The sequence below is a fragment of the Amphiprion ocellaris genome, chromosome 21 (genome assembly GCF_022539595.1).
Source record: "Amphiprion ocellaris isolate individual 3 ecotype Okinawa chromosome 21, ASM2253959v1, whole genome shotgun sequence".
Classification (NCBI taxonomy): domain Eukaryota; kingdom Metazoa; phylum Chordata; class Actinopteri; family Pomacentridae; genus Amphiprion; species Amphiprion ocellaris.
Window position 1 is genome coordinate 16499249 of NC_072786.1, and position 16742 is coordinate 16515990.

The 16742-nt window shown below is 38.3% G+C and overlaps 1 protein-coding gene across 4 annotated transcripts; it reads left to right on the forward strand.

Annotated features, from left to right (window-relative positions):
* The first annotated feature begins 1634 nt into the window (after positions 1–1634).
* cpsf6 (cleavage and polyadenylation specific factor 6) lies at positions 1635–15863 on the forward strand. Of its 4 annotated transcripts, none has more exons than XM_023274586.3 (11): positions 1635–1784; positions 3331–3540; positions 3637–3740; positions 4108–4262; positions 4532–4708; positions 5937–6044; positions 7415–7910; positions 8114–8229; positions 8339–8492; positions 8674–8872; positions 15267–15863. In XM_023274586.3, exons 1-10 carry the CDS (start codon positions 1725–1727, stop codon positions 8858–8860), a joined length of 1767 nt encoding a protein of 588 aa, XP_023130354.2. In that variant the 5' UTR covers positions 1635–1724; the 3' UTR covers positions 8861–8872; positions 15267–15863. The 4 variants fall into 4 exon arrangements, with proteins under 4 accessions (XP_023130354.2, XP_023130355.2, XP_023130356.2 ...); XM_023274587.3 differs by having other exon boundaries at positions 4108–4253; XM_023274588.3 differs by lacking the exon at positions 5937–6044.
* The last annotated feature ends 879 nt before the right edge of the window (positions 15864–16742 follow it).

The window sequence follows — 16742 nt, forward strand, 5'->3', positions numbered from 1 at the left end:
TCTAACACCAGCTAGCTAGCTTGAATTTGACTTCCAATTTGACATTTTTATATCAAGAATTTCAGTATAAATGATAACGTTTTAGTTAATTTATAGGTTCATCATTTTGAAACTAATTGGCAATAATAACGTGTCAAAATGAAATTTAAAAATATTTCTGAATGAATTAGTTAAGATTCATGTTGCAGTTAAATTGAGTACAATATTTGAAAATTAAGTTAATCTTATACATAAGTAACAAATTTGCCAAACTATATACTATATACTATATATAACTGGACTGTGGTGCCTGCAATGACCCAAGTGTCTATGTTACATCAATAACATTATGTTCGCTTGCTGTAACACCAGCTAACTAACTAGCTTGAAGTCATCATTGTAAGCTCAGCATCCGTTGTGATTTGTAATTTGACATTATTTTTATCACAGGAATTTCAATATCAGTGAGAATAAAGTTTTAGTAAAGTGAAAGATCCATTAATTCAGAATTAATTGGCAATACTAACACTGTATTAAAAAGAAATACAAAATAATTTCTGAAAGTGTTAGCTAACATTTATGATGCAGTTAAAGTGAAAATGCCAACATTTGAAAATAAAGTTAATCTTGCACATAACTAACAAGTCTTCCAGTTCTAAGATTACTTTTGAGATAAGATTCCTCTTGACATATTGGGCCTCTGTACTGGACTGTGGTGCCTGCAATGACCCAAGTATCTATGTTACACCAATAACATTATGTTAGCTTGCTGTGACACTAGCTAGCTAGCTAGCTAGCTTGAAGACATCATTGTAAGCTCAGCATTCGTTGTGATTTGTAATTTGACATTATTTTAATCTCAGGAATTTCAATATCAGTGAGAATAAAGTTTTAGTAAAGTGATAGGACCATCATTTAAAAATTATTTGGCAATAATATTGTTTTAAAAATAAATTTCTGAGCATATTAGCTAACAGCTAAAGTAAGAACATCTAAATTTGAAAATAAAGGTGCTATAAGGAAGAAGTAGTTTGTTTGGTTCTCTTTTGGTAGTGATTTAACCTTCCTGTTATCTTCATTTATGGGCACCAAAAAAAATTCAGCATAAAATTCCCCAAATTTCTGAAAATTTGCAAAACCTTCAGGAAGAAAAATTAAATAATTCCTTTCAAGTTTCCCTGAAAAAAAATATTTTTAAAAAATCCCCCAAATTTGGCAAGAAAATTCTTGTAAATATTTTCAAAAAATGAGTAAAAATCTTCCAAAAAATCCCTAAAATATCTAAAATCATTACATACATATCAGTAAAACTTCTAATATTTTCTTTAAGAATGTTCTTAAACATTTTTTAACGTTTCTTTTTTTCACCAAAAAAAAGAAAAATCAAAAACTTCCCAAAAATTTTGAAAATGTGGACATCAAAAGTTTCACTGTGAGAATAGTTTTTGTTCTCTCCACATTTTCAAACTTTAAAACGGGTCAATTTGACCCACAGGACAACACGAGGGTTAAACGACTTGCGGGGTAGTTTTCCTCTTGGCATACTGGCTCTGTACGTCCCAAACCCGCTCTGTAGTCTGTACTGGACTGTTGTGCCTGTTACAACCATAGACCGTATATATGGTTACGACCTGGGTGTTGTAGTGACTAAAGGCGGCCTGCAGGGGCGCTACTCGCCTCGCTCTGTTTCATTGTTTGTGTTGTGCTGCTGCACCGCCGGACGGAGAGAGACGGGTCAGAGGAAAATGGCGGACGGTGTGGATCACATCGACATCTACGCCGACGTAGAGGAGGAATTCAACCAGGTATTAAATCCCTATCCACCACACGTCTTCCAGCGGTGCTAATTTTATATACCTGTGCGGTCTTTTGTGGCTGTTATTCTCGGAAAATGGCGTGCCGTGGTTCTCAAACGAGCTGCTCATCTCGCATACAGGCCTCTTTCACCATGCCACACCAAGCCTGCAGCCTCAACCACACATCGGCTGCAGCGTTGCATTCGTGATGTTGTCGACATTTAACACGACGTATTCTTTGTGTTGTAATTGATAAATGTTGTGCACACATGTCTTTGCGTTTGTTTATTCATTTACATGTTAAAACAAAACGCTTTGTTCTCTGAGCGCAAGTCCCAGGCCTCGGCATGGCCGCCCGTGGCGGGCTAGCGAAGCAAACAAACGCAGTTTCTCTAGCTAGCTGGCGTTAGCTAACTCACTCGCAGCATTTGAAGTAGTCGTGTTCAGTGAGTCCTTCGTTTTATCAGCTTACACCAACAAACAATAGCTTGAACCAAACTTAAATGAATGAGGTTTGAAATACCAATGCATGAATTAGAGACGCGTTTCAATTGTGTGTTCATTGTTAGCTTTAGGCAGTTAGCTTGATTTAGCATTTTAATGTCTTCCTACACACACGCCCCTTTCTGTGCAAGTCTTTCAGCCTTATCCAAGCAAATCATTTGCTGTTGTTTGAGTTGTGTAGAGACATCGTTGTCATCAGTGTCTTAGCGAAACATATTTTTGAAAACATTATTCTGTGCGCTCACTCTTAATATCTATCCAGAAGTTGCAGAGCTTGTCCTTCATGAGCTTTTTTTTCAAAATAATTAAACCTGAGTAATACAGTTGCTCACAGAGGAACCTAACATCACACCATTAGAGTGACATATATTAGTCCATACGTTTATCTACGTGTGTATATTTATTAAATTTACGTAGTTTTAGTTCAAATATTGTATTTAGTTTACTGACAGAAGGGTCATTTTGAGACAAATAGAAGGTTCATTAAATTTGCTGTCTCCTCTCTTCATTTACTATATATGCCTACTCCCACAGTAATACTAGGAATACGTGTACACAGTGACTGCAGTTTCTCCAATAACCCGTTTAGCAGGCATTGAATTTCATGAGCTGCACAATATCTTTAGGGGAGTTGTGATTGTTCACCTGCACAGAAAATATGACGTCTTCACCTGCCTGAGGCACTTACAGTTCTAGTTCAGTGCTGTTCCTAATATTAATTTGCTGGGGTTTTAATAATCTGAATAAAGTCTTTAAAACAATTTGGTGGTATACAAGAGTCCTACCAGCTCAGTTTATCATTAAAAGGTTTCCCTTGGTCAGTAGTTCACTGAAAGTTCACTGTCCCTTGTCAGCATGATGCAATTTCATAGTAAAAATATACCCATGCAGTGTGTCCTGGATGCAGTGAAAAATCACAACATTACTGTGTCATTCTGTACATTTGGATATTGAATGTTGTGCCCCTTTCTTAAATCTACAGATGAGATCACGTTTGTTAAACTGCTCACAGTGCGTTTTTGACTGAACTGTTGTTATCATCTTACAACAGGAAGCTGACTATCCAGTTCACGAGCAGATCGACCTGTATGATGATGTAATATCTCCATCAGCCAACAATGGTGATGCTCCAGAGGATCGTGATTACCTGGATGCACTGCCTGCGCCAGGTGGCACAGAGGGAGGGAAGAGTGCCCCACCAAATGTGGTGTACACCTACACAGGCAAAAGGATTGCCTTGTACATAGGGAACCTTACATGGGTGAGTATCAGATTCCTGTAAACCGTTCAAACAATATTTGTGCTTCTGAATGTATCTACCAACCTGATGCATTGAATGTTGTCCTCTCTTTTGTAGTGGACAACAGATGAAGACTTGACAGAAGCCATCCGGTCAATAGGCATTACAGATGTTCTGGAGATCAAATTCTTTGAAAACAGAGCCAATGGCCAGTCGAAAGGGTAAAGCTTTTTTGTTTTTTGTATATGTATGACATCATGGTGTTAAGTCATAGATTATGTTGGTTAATTCTTGTTGGTTATTATATGGAGTGAAATCCCTCATTCCTAGAAGGCTGCTACTGTTAAGAATATCAGATGTCGTTTTTAAGCTTTTAGTGCTGGTGATTTGCTTCAGAAACAGACACTTTTGATACAGAATCTTTAAAGTTGATTCAGTTCTTCACTGAGTGGTAGTTGGTGATGTTTTGGTAGTCAGGACTCAGTCACGTGACCTTAGGAAAGTCTTTATACTGAAAAATTCCCGTAGTATTGACTTTGAAATGTTCTTGCACAGATCTGATTGTGTATGTTCTCTATGCGTTTTCAGGTTTGCTCTGGTGTGTGTTGGCTCAGAGGCATCATCTAGGAAGTTAATGGAGCTGCTTTCAAAAAGGGAGCTCCATGGTCAGAATCCCATCGTCACACCATGCAATAAACAGTCCCTCAGCCAGTTTGAGATGCAGTCGCGCAAAAGTAAGCCGGGCAAGTGCACACTGAGCACCTGTATTTTTTAATGTTAAGAATTTGCACATGCTGGGACATGACAGTTAATGTGCTAAAAAGGAAAAAAACACTGTACCACAAAAGACTACATTACAAGCATGAACTCTACTTACAGTCTGTATAAATATGCATTTGTAAAGTTATTGGTCTATGCCATGTGGCTGTACATGTACAACTGTACACACATTTATTATTAATTACATATTGAATGAAAAAGTGAGTTTGTGGTTCTTTTATTCTTTTCACAGGTACCCAGTCGGGCCAGATGTCTGGGGAAGGTAAAGCTGGTCCTCCTGGTTCTGGCCCCCGTGGTGGTTTCCCCATGGGTGGCCGAGGCAGAAGCAGGTTCCCTGGACCACCTGGCCCTGGAGGAGATCGCTTTCCTGGTCCTGTCGGACCTGGAGGCCCACCACCACACTTCCCTGGTTAGTTTGGTAACAAGTATTGGTAGTTGTTGCCAGTAGGGAGGGAACAACACTCAGTTAATATCGCTCAGATAATATTTTATAAAGTACTGAAATTGCCAAGAGGTGGATTATAATGAAATACATATCTAATAAATATCCATTAAGGTTTTAAAACATTGTCAGGCCACTTTAGCCACCGATATTGCCAAGTGCTTACTAAACTAATTTTGATATTTTAATTATTTGTACTGGATTAAAGTGGGCTGTTAATTATTGCAATAGCCTTGTTGTCCCAGACCAGTGAGTTCATGACTGAAAATGTTTTTCTGATTATGTCTGAAAAGTCTGCTGAAATATGCTCCTATATTTACTGAGTAGGATACATTATTTTCAAGTTTCTGCAGATAAAGCAAATTTATAAGTAGATGTCTTGTGAATACATATACATCATCATATATATTGAAAGCTTCCTGTAATTTGTACAGATCTGTCACTGCTAGCAGTGGTCATGCTCTTTTAGGCTAATGGGTCAATTGATGTTTGTCTTGTCGTTATCAAGCTTGTTGTCCATGTGCAGGGTTTTTTGTTGTTTTGTTCTTTTTTTATATTTACTTAGCAGTGCAACAGATTGAAATAATCATCATTTTGTGAAAAGTGTCTTCCTCTTTAAGTAAAATGAGTTACAATTCTGCTTTCTATTTGGCAGTGCTACTCGGTTAGCACAATCCAGGCATTGCTCCTACTCACCTGCATGGAACCAAGGCTAGTCTGTTGTAGTATGCGTTTCTGTTGAGGATCTCTCAGCATTTAAACCTCTCTTGGCAGCCCTGTGTCTTTGCATGTTTCCCTCTCCATCTGGTTTGTTCTTTGTTTGTCCCACTTCACCTCCAGTTGAACAAGTGATCCTTCCCTGGCTGCAATTTTCTGCTCACTGACAATTTCCCACACCATTCCTAGACAAGCAGTTTGCTGAAAAGCTTTTCCTTGGCGAGCTACCAACTTGAACTCCTTACAAATCTTGGATTGGCTGCCTTACACAAGTAGTAGGAGACAATGGAGTTGCCAGCTTTTCTCTTTATTTTTTTCCTCCATTTTGCGTTTACAGACCTCCATCCCACCCTTTTCACATCTCTTCTTTTGCTTAGTGGCTGGTGCCCCATACTGCTGGGCTACAACAGGCCTTCAGTTAGCAAGTGGAAGTTTATGAAGGGAAGAGTTGTGATTGGTTTGCTTTCTTCCCCATTAGGCTCGGGGATGAGACCAGATCTGGTTAGGCACCAAGATGGCCCTCTGATGGATATGAGTTTCAGTCCCTTCCCGCCGGGGGGCAGGAACGGGAGCTGGCGCGACAGAGGTGAAACACCTCGATTGATCTGATTGATCTGATCGATCGCCCTTTTTATCCTAAGCCTCAGCTGTTCATTGATAGGAGTTGTGCCATTGAACCTGACAGATTTACTGAACAATACGCTGAATTTATTGTTCAGCTCCCCTAGCAGGAACAGTTTCTGTCAAATATTGTCAGCCCTACATGATGCCTGATTAATACTTCATTGTAGGGACGCATGTCATCAAGAGATGTACTTTATGCTTTTAAGATCAGTTTACAGCAAAATCTGAAGAGAGTGCACTTGTTTACCTCTTTGGGCCACAGTCCTGTTTGGTTGTACAATGGCTCAACATGAAGAAAATGCTTCCCTTTTTAATTGTTTTTGGAAAGTTCATTCATACAGATGCATTAGAGATTTTAAACCATATCTGTCTAATGATAAAATCCATTAGTTCCTGTTTTTCTTAAAGGTCCAGTGTGTAGGATTTTGGGCATCTATTGGCGGGAATAGAATACAATAATCAAAGTTATGTATTTGTTGGTGTATAATCACCTGAAAATACTAATCACTGTGTTTTTCATTACCTTCGAACAAACCTTTTATATGTTCCATGGGGCGCCACCATGTTTTTACAGTAACACAGAACAGACAAAACACTGGTGCTACATGGGACATCTTTCAGGTTTTTACTGACTACTGTAGGTTCTCCTTCATGCTTAGGAAGGGGGATTGAGAGATATTCTATTTGTTGCAAGTATGCAAACTCTCCACTAGATACCACAAAATCCTACAGACTGGACCCTTCAATTGTATCTCTTTAGTACATAGAATAGTCTATTTGTCCGTTGCAGTATATACAATGATTTATAGGCTCTTTGAAGGGTCTTGGAAACTCATAAGTGTTGAGGAAAAATAACCAAGGATAGAATACAAGCCCTCTAGTTTTACAAAAGCCTGTTTGAAACAGTTTGCTCTGAGTGTACGTCCTCATCTGTTCTGTTGCCTTCTGATTTAATTTTCAACATTTTTGTGGCCTTTTTTTTTCATTTGTCGTTCCCTGTAGCTATGGCTTGCTCTTATCTGTCTGTGTCATTGTCCCTGCTTTGAACTGCCAAAGTCAGTACCTGAAGGTATCCGTATGAAAGATACATTGAAAATACAGGCAACAACAAGGCTTTTTAATGAAAGCTTGGCCTACAAACCAGTCACACCAGTATGTGTTTTATGTTTTAATCTGCCAATTTTCAAGTAGGTCAGGTATTCATGATTTGTACTGGCACATATTTCTCCATCTTAAGGAGCAGCGGAGAGCTCTGTTGGCTATAACAAAGGCAAACATAGTTACCGAATGTTTCATTTGCTCATTTTTTGTCCCTTGTGTTCATGTTTTCAGGTGGCATGCAGGGTCCTCCACGTCCACCTCCCGGTCCACCTGGTCCCCCTGGTCCTCCAGGACCTCCGCCTCCTGGCCAAGGTCTCCCCCCTCCCTTAGCTGGTCCTCCAAATCGTGGGGACAGACCTCCTCCCCCTGTTCTTTTCCCCAGTCAATTTGGTCAGCCACCAATGGGACCTCTGCCACCAGGCCCACCTCCTCCAGGTTACGGCCCTCCTCCCGGTCCCCCACCACCTCAACAGGGCCCCCCACCTCCAGGACCCTTCCCTCCTCGTCCTCCAGGCCCCATTGGCCCACCAATGGCTTTGGCACCACCTCCACACATGCCAGGTCCTCCACCAGGTGGCCCACCACCAGCTCCCCATGTGAACCCTGCCTTCTTCCCCCCACCTGGCAACAACAACATGCCCCCCAACGACAGCCGAGGCCCCCCAGGACCAAACGACCCATACGGACGCCCGCCACCATATGACAGAGACTATGGTCCTGGAGGACGGTAAGAAGAACTAGTTAAAATGGGCTCAAAAAATGAGGGAGTTTCTGTTGCATTACATTCAGTATTTAACAACTTGTAGTGTATATGTTAGTATGATAAGTGCCCAAATTATGGCCTTTTCATGGTAGCTAGTTTGCATTGGTTGCATAGATAACAACTCTGAAACCTAATGTGTGCTGTGGTCCTTGTCGTTGACATTGTAGAGAGATGGAGGCATCACGTACCCCTTTGAGCGAAGCAGAGTTTGAGGAGATCATGAACAGGAACAGAGCTATCTCCTCCAGCGCCATATCTAGGGCTGTATCTGATGCCAGTGCAGGTACCACCAGCAGTAAGATTTACAGTGCAACAATGCAAGAGTGCTGACACATTATCAAAAAAGACAAAAAAAAAATTAAGTTTAATGCATTATTATGTTTTCTCTTTAGCTGATTATGGCAGTGCTATAGAGACTTTGGTGACAGCCATCAGTCTGATTAAACAGTCCAAAGTGTCGGCAGACGACCGCTGTAAAGTTCTCATCAGTTCCCTGCAGGACTGTCTCCATGGCATTGAATCAAAAAGTTACGGCTCTGCCTCCAGGTAAGGCCATTAAACATGAGTATGTGTAGGCAATATTTTGGATGTAACACAAAGGAAAGAAAGATGAGCCAGCCAGATTTGGTGCTGCTAACTATTTGCCTGTAGCGTATATTGTTTATTTTACATAGGAATTGGCCAAATAGGAGTTTAAACCTCTTACTGATGCTATTGTCCCTGCCAGGCGAGAACGTTCCAGAGAACGTGACCACAGCCGTTCTAGGGAAAAGAGCCGGCGACACAAGTCTCGCAGCCGCGACAGGCATGAGGACTATTACAGAGAACGGAGTCGGGAGAGAGATCGCCATCGTGAGAGGGACCGAGACCGAGACCGTGAAAGAGAGAGGGAGAGGGAGTATAGACACCGCTAGTGGGGAACGGAGGTGGGTACAACTTTTATGTTTTGCCTTCAAGTCTACATTTGTCTTAGGCCTGGACTGAGCTGGATTAGTTTGGGCCCAGCAAGGCTAAATATCGTTGCAGAAGAACAGACTGATGTTGAGATTTGAAAAGTTTTCTGTGATTGCTCACCACCTCTCTTCTTTAATAAGCATGGTTTCAGTTAAGCTTCAGGGTAAATCTCTCCTATAGCCTGACACATTTCACTTTCTAATATTATATGATATATTTTTATAAGTAGAATTAATTATTGGATGATTAGAGGAGGAGGTTAGCAAGGAAAAGGCTTTCAAATCTTTGGTTTCAGGTAAGTACAAGGTAAGTCAACATTCCTTCATATTTCATAATTGGTCATCACAGTTGTGTAAATTGTCTCACAAAATGTAATACACACTTAATGTACTGATTGTGTTGCTCTGTGGGATTTGTAAGAGTTGTATCTACACTGTAGTTTTCTAAAAATCAAATATCTCAAAAATGTCACTGGACATTTACTTTGGGGATGCATTTGTTGCATTTTGGTCTACAGGCTTCAGAAGCTGGTAAATTACAAAATTCATTGGTCACTGGTGTATTCAACTACATACGTTTCGGAATAAAATAATGAATTCTTTTAATGGCACCAACCATGGCAACAAACTAGCACAAGCCTGATGCTAACACATGTACAATATGTTTCTATTTGGCAGCCCAGTAATCTGTTAGACAACATTTTTTATTAATTTAAAAAATCTTTTGGCCTCATAACATGAAAAATACTCGAATTTTGGATTTTACCAGCAGCTATAGTCAATTGACCAAATGTTGAGCATATTTCTGGTTTGAATATTTGAATTCAGTTCTATTTTGACATTTCATTACATGTGAATTTGCATCTTACTGTGACTGTTGAGTTGGTTTGTCAGTGTGCCTGTCCTGATAGTTTCTACACTGATTGGCAGGATTTAGATGTTTAAGTCCTACCCAGTAATTTTTACAGTATTTGATAGAATTTTAGCATTTTGTGTGGTCTGTTTGTTTAGATTGGGCTGTGTTTTTAGCACAAAAAGAAGTGTAATGTTCAACCTGTCAAAAACTAGATCAATCTACACTTTGTAAATGTTCTATTAATGGTAATGTATACATATTATCATTTCAGTTTATTAGTTGAGTATACTGTCATGTCATAACTAAGAGAAGGTGAACCTTTATCAAACAATGTTAATATCTTAAGATTTTTGGACACAAAAAGAATTACAATGTGATTGTGCCATATTTGCATGTTAGTAATATTACCTGACATTTTGGGCCAATTGAATGTTTTTATAGAATATCGTTGGCTAGTTATAAACTATTGCACCTCAGTATAAGACACAGACGTGACCTGAAAACATGGAAAATATTCAAGTGTATGTCCTTTTGATAAAATGTCTTGACAGAATAGATGTTAGCATGATGTCCGAATGCTGGTGTAGTGCACGCAGTGCCATTTTCAAGATTTTTTTCAGGCAAGGTTAAGGGAAAAAATATTTTGGGTTTTAGCCCAGATTAATCATTGGCTTTGAAATTAAGTGACTTATGTGTTCAGAGTTTGTTTAGATTAGAGCAGTAGTGTCATACAAACACATTATCAGCATGGGTAAATTACATGTGAACATAAGTGGGTAATATTAAATTCTAGGATTAAAAAAAATCCGTCTTTACAGTTACTTTTTTTATCCTGAACCTGCAGAGCCCCCTGAGCATCATGGTAGAGACTTTTCTCTCTGATTCTTTTGTGTTGACTCACAATAATGTTGAATGACTCATCTTAAAATGATCCTCATTTGTATGTAAACACTTGCTAATGGGCAAACCTGTGACAAGTTACTGCTTATACTTAGATTCAATGCAACACTTACCCAGTTACACCATGCAGCTGCACACACAACCCACTGTTTGTGGTCAGTGTTACACCCTTTATAAACTAGCTCTAATGTGTTGCACCCACTATCACAGACAGTCCATGATTACAGTCAGTCACAGCTACAGTCTGTCTAAAAAAAACAAGCTAGTTTTCAAATGCAGTAATGTGCCTGAGCGACTACAGCTGAGCTTGCACCAGCTTACATGATGGTGACAACAGCCTTCTCCAATATAATACTGTATCATAATACTCCTTCTTTGTGGACTAATGGAAATGCAAACATTATTGGGAGAGAACGCAAAATGTACTGCAAGGTAATCCTCACCGTTATTTTTAGGTGGCTCTGCATGATCCGTTTAAACTGAAGAAAATACTTTTTTGCATACTAGAACTTGAAAAGAATATTGCAGATATACAGTAAATTTCAACTGTTAACAAATTTTAGTGTCAGTCCACCACATTTGTGAATATGTACACATTATTTGCAATTCATTTGTAATAGACAAAATTATAACTTCCATGTAATATCTACATTTTATGTGACTTAGGCTGCAGTATTTATTTTTGAAAAGATTTGTCATCCCAAGTTGGAATGACATGAGACTTCGTCTCATATCTTTATGTGTTTTTGCTGGCTATTTCAACGTGAAGTCATGTTATGCATCAGTTCCAGATTAATTTATCTGAAACTGCTTGTTGCCGGTTTGTTCACAACTAAACCTGATGCTGCATTGTTCATGGTTTGCTGCTTTCAAATTCTTTGAGGTAAATATTTTTAGGCTAGTTTTTTGAGACTTGCTGGTGTTAGTTTGTGGTTTTTAGCGTCAGGGTTTCACAAATAATTTTGTAATATTTGTGGGAAGATGCTCTCTTCCATTGTGTCATTTGCATGTTGAATAACATGCTAAGTTGTGTATATTTTTGGAGCTGCAGATGAAGTAGTGTTTGAACGATTTTTGTGTCGTTCTGATGTTTTTTACTGCCAAAGAACTGAGAAGTCTGTGGTGTTGTGTGTAAATGAGTTTTGCAGAAACTAATAGGTTCAGGAACCCTTCAGCATCTCTGCACAGTTGTGCCAAACTCCAAATGATATTTCTCACAATTTAAAATGATTCCAATCCGAAGTTTCATTTGACATTTTAATGTTCTTGTACTCAAAGTGCAGGAAAACATGAGGTATATCTGCAGTTTCTCCCTTTTTATTTTATACTGGTAAATACTAACTGGAGTGGTTTAACTTGTAGAGTTGCTGAACTCTGAAATCAGTTTAAACACTATTCATGCCAAAAGAATGTATCTTAGTAACTGTTTCACTAATCTGTCATGTGATATGAGTAGTGAAGAGTTGTGTTGATTTTTAGCTGTCAGTGCTAGCTGAGATTATCTCATTTCTGTTCCACCCAATTTACCTACACAAGTTTTTCCTACAAAGTAAGACTTTGTGTCCACTGGGAACCTCTTATTTACAGTTCAAATTTTGGTAACAGATCATATGTAGCATAGCATTTGTACAATTTCACAATGGCAACAGATAAATCTAAAAGATTCTTTTTCTCAAGTACCAGCAGCAACCACTGCTCCTCAAACGGGTATCTCATTATCTTTGTTAGGCAAGAGATCCCCAGTGGGCACAAGGCCTAAAACTTTTTGGTAGTTGTAGATCTAAAATGCAAATGTTGAGTACATTTTTGCAAAAGTGCTCCTTGCAGTTTAAATGATATATGAGTACAAATCAAAGGAAATGGGCAAAAATATTCATGTCCAAACATGTCCATTTTCTACTGCTCCATGCCTTTGCATTTAATCTAATATGTCAGAGATTGTTAATCTGGAAATCTGAGAATTAAGTGCCAAGTTTGTTGCTCTTATTCCTGTAGTTATGTGGCTATTTGTTGTCTAGACATGCTCAACATTGTTTTATCTGTTCATATTGCTATGCGGGAATGCACAGTGTTTGTACCAGGCTCAAAATACTTCAATGCTATATCTTTCGCCTGTTCGTACGTGTATGTGTACTGGGGATCACGCTCTCAATGTCCTTTTATAAAAAGAAGCTAATCGCTTGTGTCAAACCAGGGTCAAACGTTTACTGTTTCAGGTTAGCCACAAGCAGTCGTGGCCATTTAAGTTACAGGGTGAAAATAAAATTTACAGTTAATGTATGTGAGTCAGGGACAAGACTTAATGTCAAAAATATAGCAAGAGTTGGAATTTTAACTTTTACGTTAAGCAGCAGCACACAGTTGTAAAGCTTTAGTTATGGTTTCAGTTATTGTATTCGATAAATGAGCTGCTAGCTACTTCCACACATTTAATACCATCAACAAGTGGCTTTCTGAAATGTAATAAAGCTGTTCCAAAGATATGACAGTTAGCAACAGTGGAAGCAAAAATTAGTTTACAAATCGGATCCATAAACTGGAACATGGTAAGTATCACACGTCAGGTGCTTTAGAGTTCTAAGAGTAATTCATAGACTGTTTGACCCTGGTTTGGCTCTGACTGTTTTGTTTACAGTCTGTATCAACTGACACAGTCCTAGACATTTTGATGTTTTCTATGAACTTTAGTCACCTATTGTGAGCCTCTCAATATGGAAATTGATTTTAAATTCTTGATATTTTAAATGTGATTTGACCATTGATTAAATTTTAGTGAAACCAATTCTCAATACATTTCTGTTGTATTCCATAGAGTTAATAGTTTGAAAAGGAGAACCACGAACCACTGAATTTGAATATTGTGTTATGTAAGATATGGTTGTCAGGTAAATGTTTTTTTCTGCAGCCATGCACGATACAAAACAAGCATTTCCTATAGCACAAACCTGCCAGGTTTCAGGATGACTTTAGTCTTTGAAGCATGTAAAATCATATGTACTCATTTGATATGTTTGGATGTAGATCCAGTTCTATTTGGCATCTTTGCACCATGTAAACCAAAAGCTCTTTTCAACAAAGCTTAATCATTTTAATTTGAAGGTAAACATTTTTGAAATGACTTTGTGTATTAGAATTTTTGTCATTTCCTCTGACAAATGTAACATTTCTGTGAAGAGGTGCTTTAAATTGTGTAGAGATGTAATCGGGTCAGTGGAGCTTTGTTGACAGTGACTGTCCATTTCTGCAGCCATTTGTTATTTTAGCAGACAGCCTTTCCAGTTTCATGTATTTTGCATGCTGGACTTTGTCTTTTTCAATGATCAGCCCAAAATATTGCAGCCTGTTGACTGGCATCATGTTTGCTACACCAAATCACGTACAATTATTTTTTTTTGTTTGTTTTATGTTTTAAAAAAAAAAAAAAAATCGCGAGACGATTTGACACACGTTGGGTAGTTTTATGGCCAAGTATCACCTGCTGTCTAAGTCCATTACATGCCTTTATCTTCGTAGCTTTGTTTTTTGATCTACAGCTGTTTTGTCCTTTTGTGTCTTACTTCTGTAGACCCCAGTTTCCTGAAAATATAGTTGTCATAAACATTTTGACATTGTTTCTATGGTACAGTGGTAAAAGTTTTCAGTGTTTAGCTCTGTGCCTCATGTCGACCATAACCTGTTGGTGTTAATGGAAGGTTTTAATGTGTTTCTGAAAGGCAAATTTAGCAAAAATTCCCTTATGATTCTGAGACAAGACCAAGCTAAATGAATGATAGGTTGAACATTATGAAGCTGCTGGATTTTGAAAATTTAAGCATATGTTTTGTAGACCTCATAGACCCAATCAAAATGAAGTCTTTTATGTCTTTTAGTCAATTATAATCTAATAATTTACAGTGGGCATGTTATGAGTTCCTTCTTCTGTTGAGTAATGTTAATGCAGATATGGCATTTGTTCCAAAAATGTTTGTCTAATTTTTGAGTAAATATATATTTTTGCAAATCAGACGTAATGTTACACAGTGCAGATGTAGTTCAGAGAAGATGTCTCGTTCAACCAAAGTAAACATTGCTGTCTCAAGTCTTTGGATATGCATTTTACATGTGGATATGAATTTGTTTATGTCAAACAGAGCTACTTGCAAACATCTGTACAGTACTGTACTTCATATGCATATCTGCAATTTCAAATCCATGTTTTCACGACAGTGAAGTGAATTGCGTCTAAGACAGACTTGACTGAACGCTGATATATTTTCTTGTGTGTGTATACATGCTGGTCAATTTGATCGTGTCTTCAGTATTCCCTGTTGAACTTTGCACGACGTATTCCTCTGTGTCTGTGCTAGGGTTGGGAGCAATATGCAGTCAACTGAGCGTTCAATTCTCTGGTTTCTATGCTTAATTTTCAGAGATTGTGAGTTTTTCTGTCAGAAAAAAAATGTTTCAATGTGGACTAATTCCACCATTATGACTCAAGGTGACGATGAATTGAACCCAGCCCTGGCGTCCACGCTGTATGTCTAGTCTAGAGGTTTACTGATGAGTGGGGGGAGTGTTCACTGTTGGGCTGGCTCGAAACCAAACTCCACCCTTCATTTTGACACCTTTCAGCTTACGTGGATCAAGGATGGATGGATGGAAGGAAGGAAAAGGAGGAACGCTTTCAGTGCACCACTCCCTGCCCGCCTTTGCATGACCGGACAGGATTACCGCCACCACCATCTCTTCCTCCACCCCCTTCATTTCTCCTCTCCTCTCCTTCTCCACCCATCCTTCTCTCTGTCTGTTGTCTAAGAGCAGTGGATGGAAGACCCTGACCTGTGTAAGGCTATGTTATCCAAAACATCTATACTCATGGTAACTAAAGATGAAAGAAAAGAAACTTTCCAAACAGCTGTTTTATTTTTATGATGTTTTATTTCACAAGTAAGTGTGACGCTTTTTTGCAAAGAAACAATAAAATGGCCCGCACGATCCCCTGATAGAAGACACAAACATTACATCCTATTTGTTTTTTTTTCTTCTTTGGCTCGCTGTACTGTGTACATTAAGTTTAGAGATTGGTTTTTATAGGGTACATGTTTGATGTTTTCTCCCCTACCCTCCCTCTCATTCTCATTTCTTCTTTTCATAGTTAGTATGTTTGTAAATGTCTGCTTTTTGATTAAAAACTAGATGGTGTTGTAATAAAAAATGTTTACTGAGGTACACTCTGCATTTGGTGAATTCCTCTACATATTTGGTTCATTTATATTAAATGTATATTTTGGACTGCACAATGTTTTTGAATTTGTCTACTTTTAGATGCTACTTTTTTTTAGCTGTAGTAGCAAGTGGATGTAGTCACTTTTGTTATTTTCTTTCTACAAATGGATAAAACCTTTATGAGGTAAGACAAGTCAGATGAATGTACCATTTTGCAATGTGCACTAATCGGTGGACAGACAAGTTGAAATGTCTAATTATTAACTCAACACTTCAGGCAGCTTTGGTGCAAACCAAAAAGAGAACACTGCTGTTGGACAGAGTGGTTTTTAATGTTTAAATCGTGTGTTATTGTCACCAAAAATGCAGAATTGAATCGTCTTTGTGGTGTGTTTTGTTATTGTGAGTAACATTCATGTCTAACTCAGTACCCCATGTTGATTCATGCAGCCATTGCAGTTTAAACTGATATGAAACAAACCACAATATTTCTCTTTGGTTTTACACCCAACATGTTTTATGTGTTGAAATTTTTCAGGCTTTGCCCGTTTCACCTCAGATGTTTTTTTTTTTTAAAAATAGAAAAAGCATTTACATGAAGAGCCCATTAACTTGTAATATGTTAAATATGTAAAAAATCACTACATCAGCATAGGATTCATATTCCATGCAACACTTGTTTTCTGCCAGCCATCATGTTAATGTCTTGCATGTTTGTTGAAATACACCGGCAGTGATTTTTTTTTTACACAGAAATTTAGTTTGTCGCCTTTAAAGCACTGGCTTGAAAAAGAGCACTGACCTTCATGTTTTTTTCTTACTTTTTCAGATCTAAATCTTTAGGTACAAATATTTCTGGCCCAGCTGCCCTAATGAAGATAT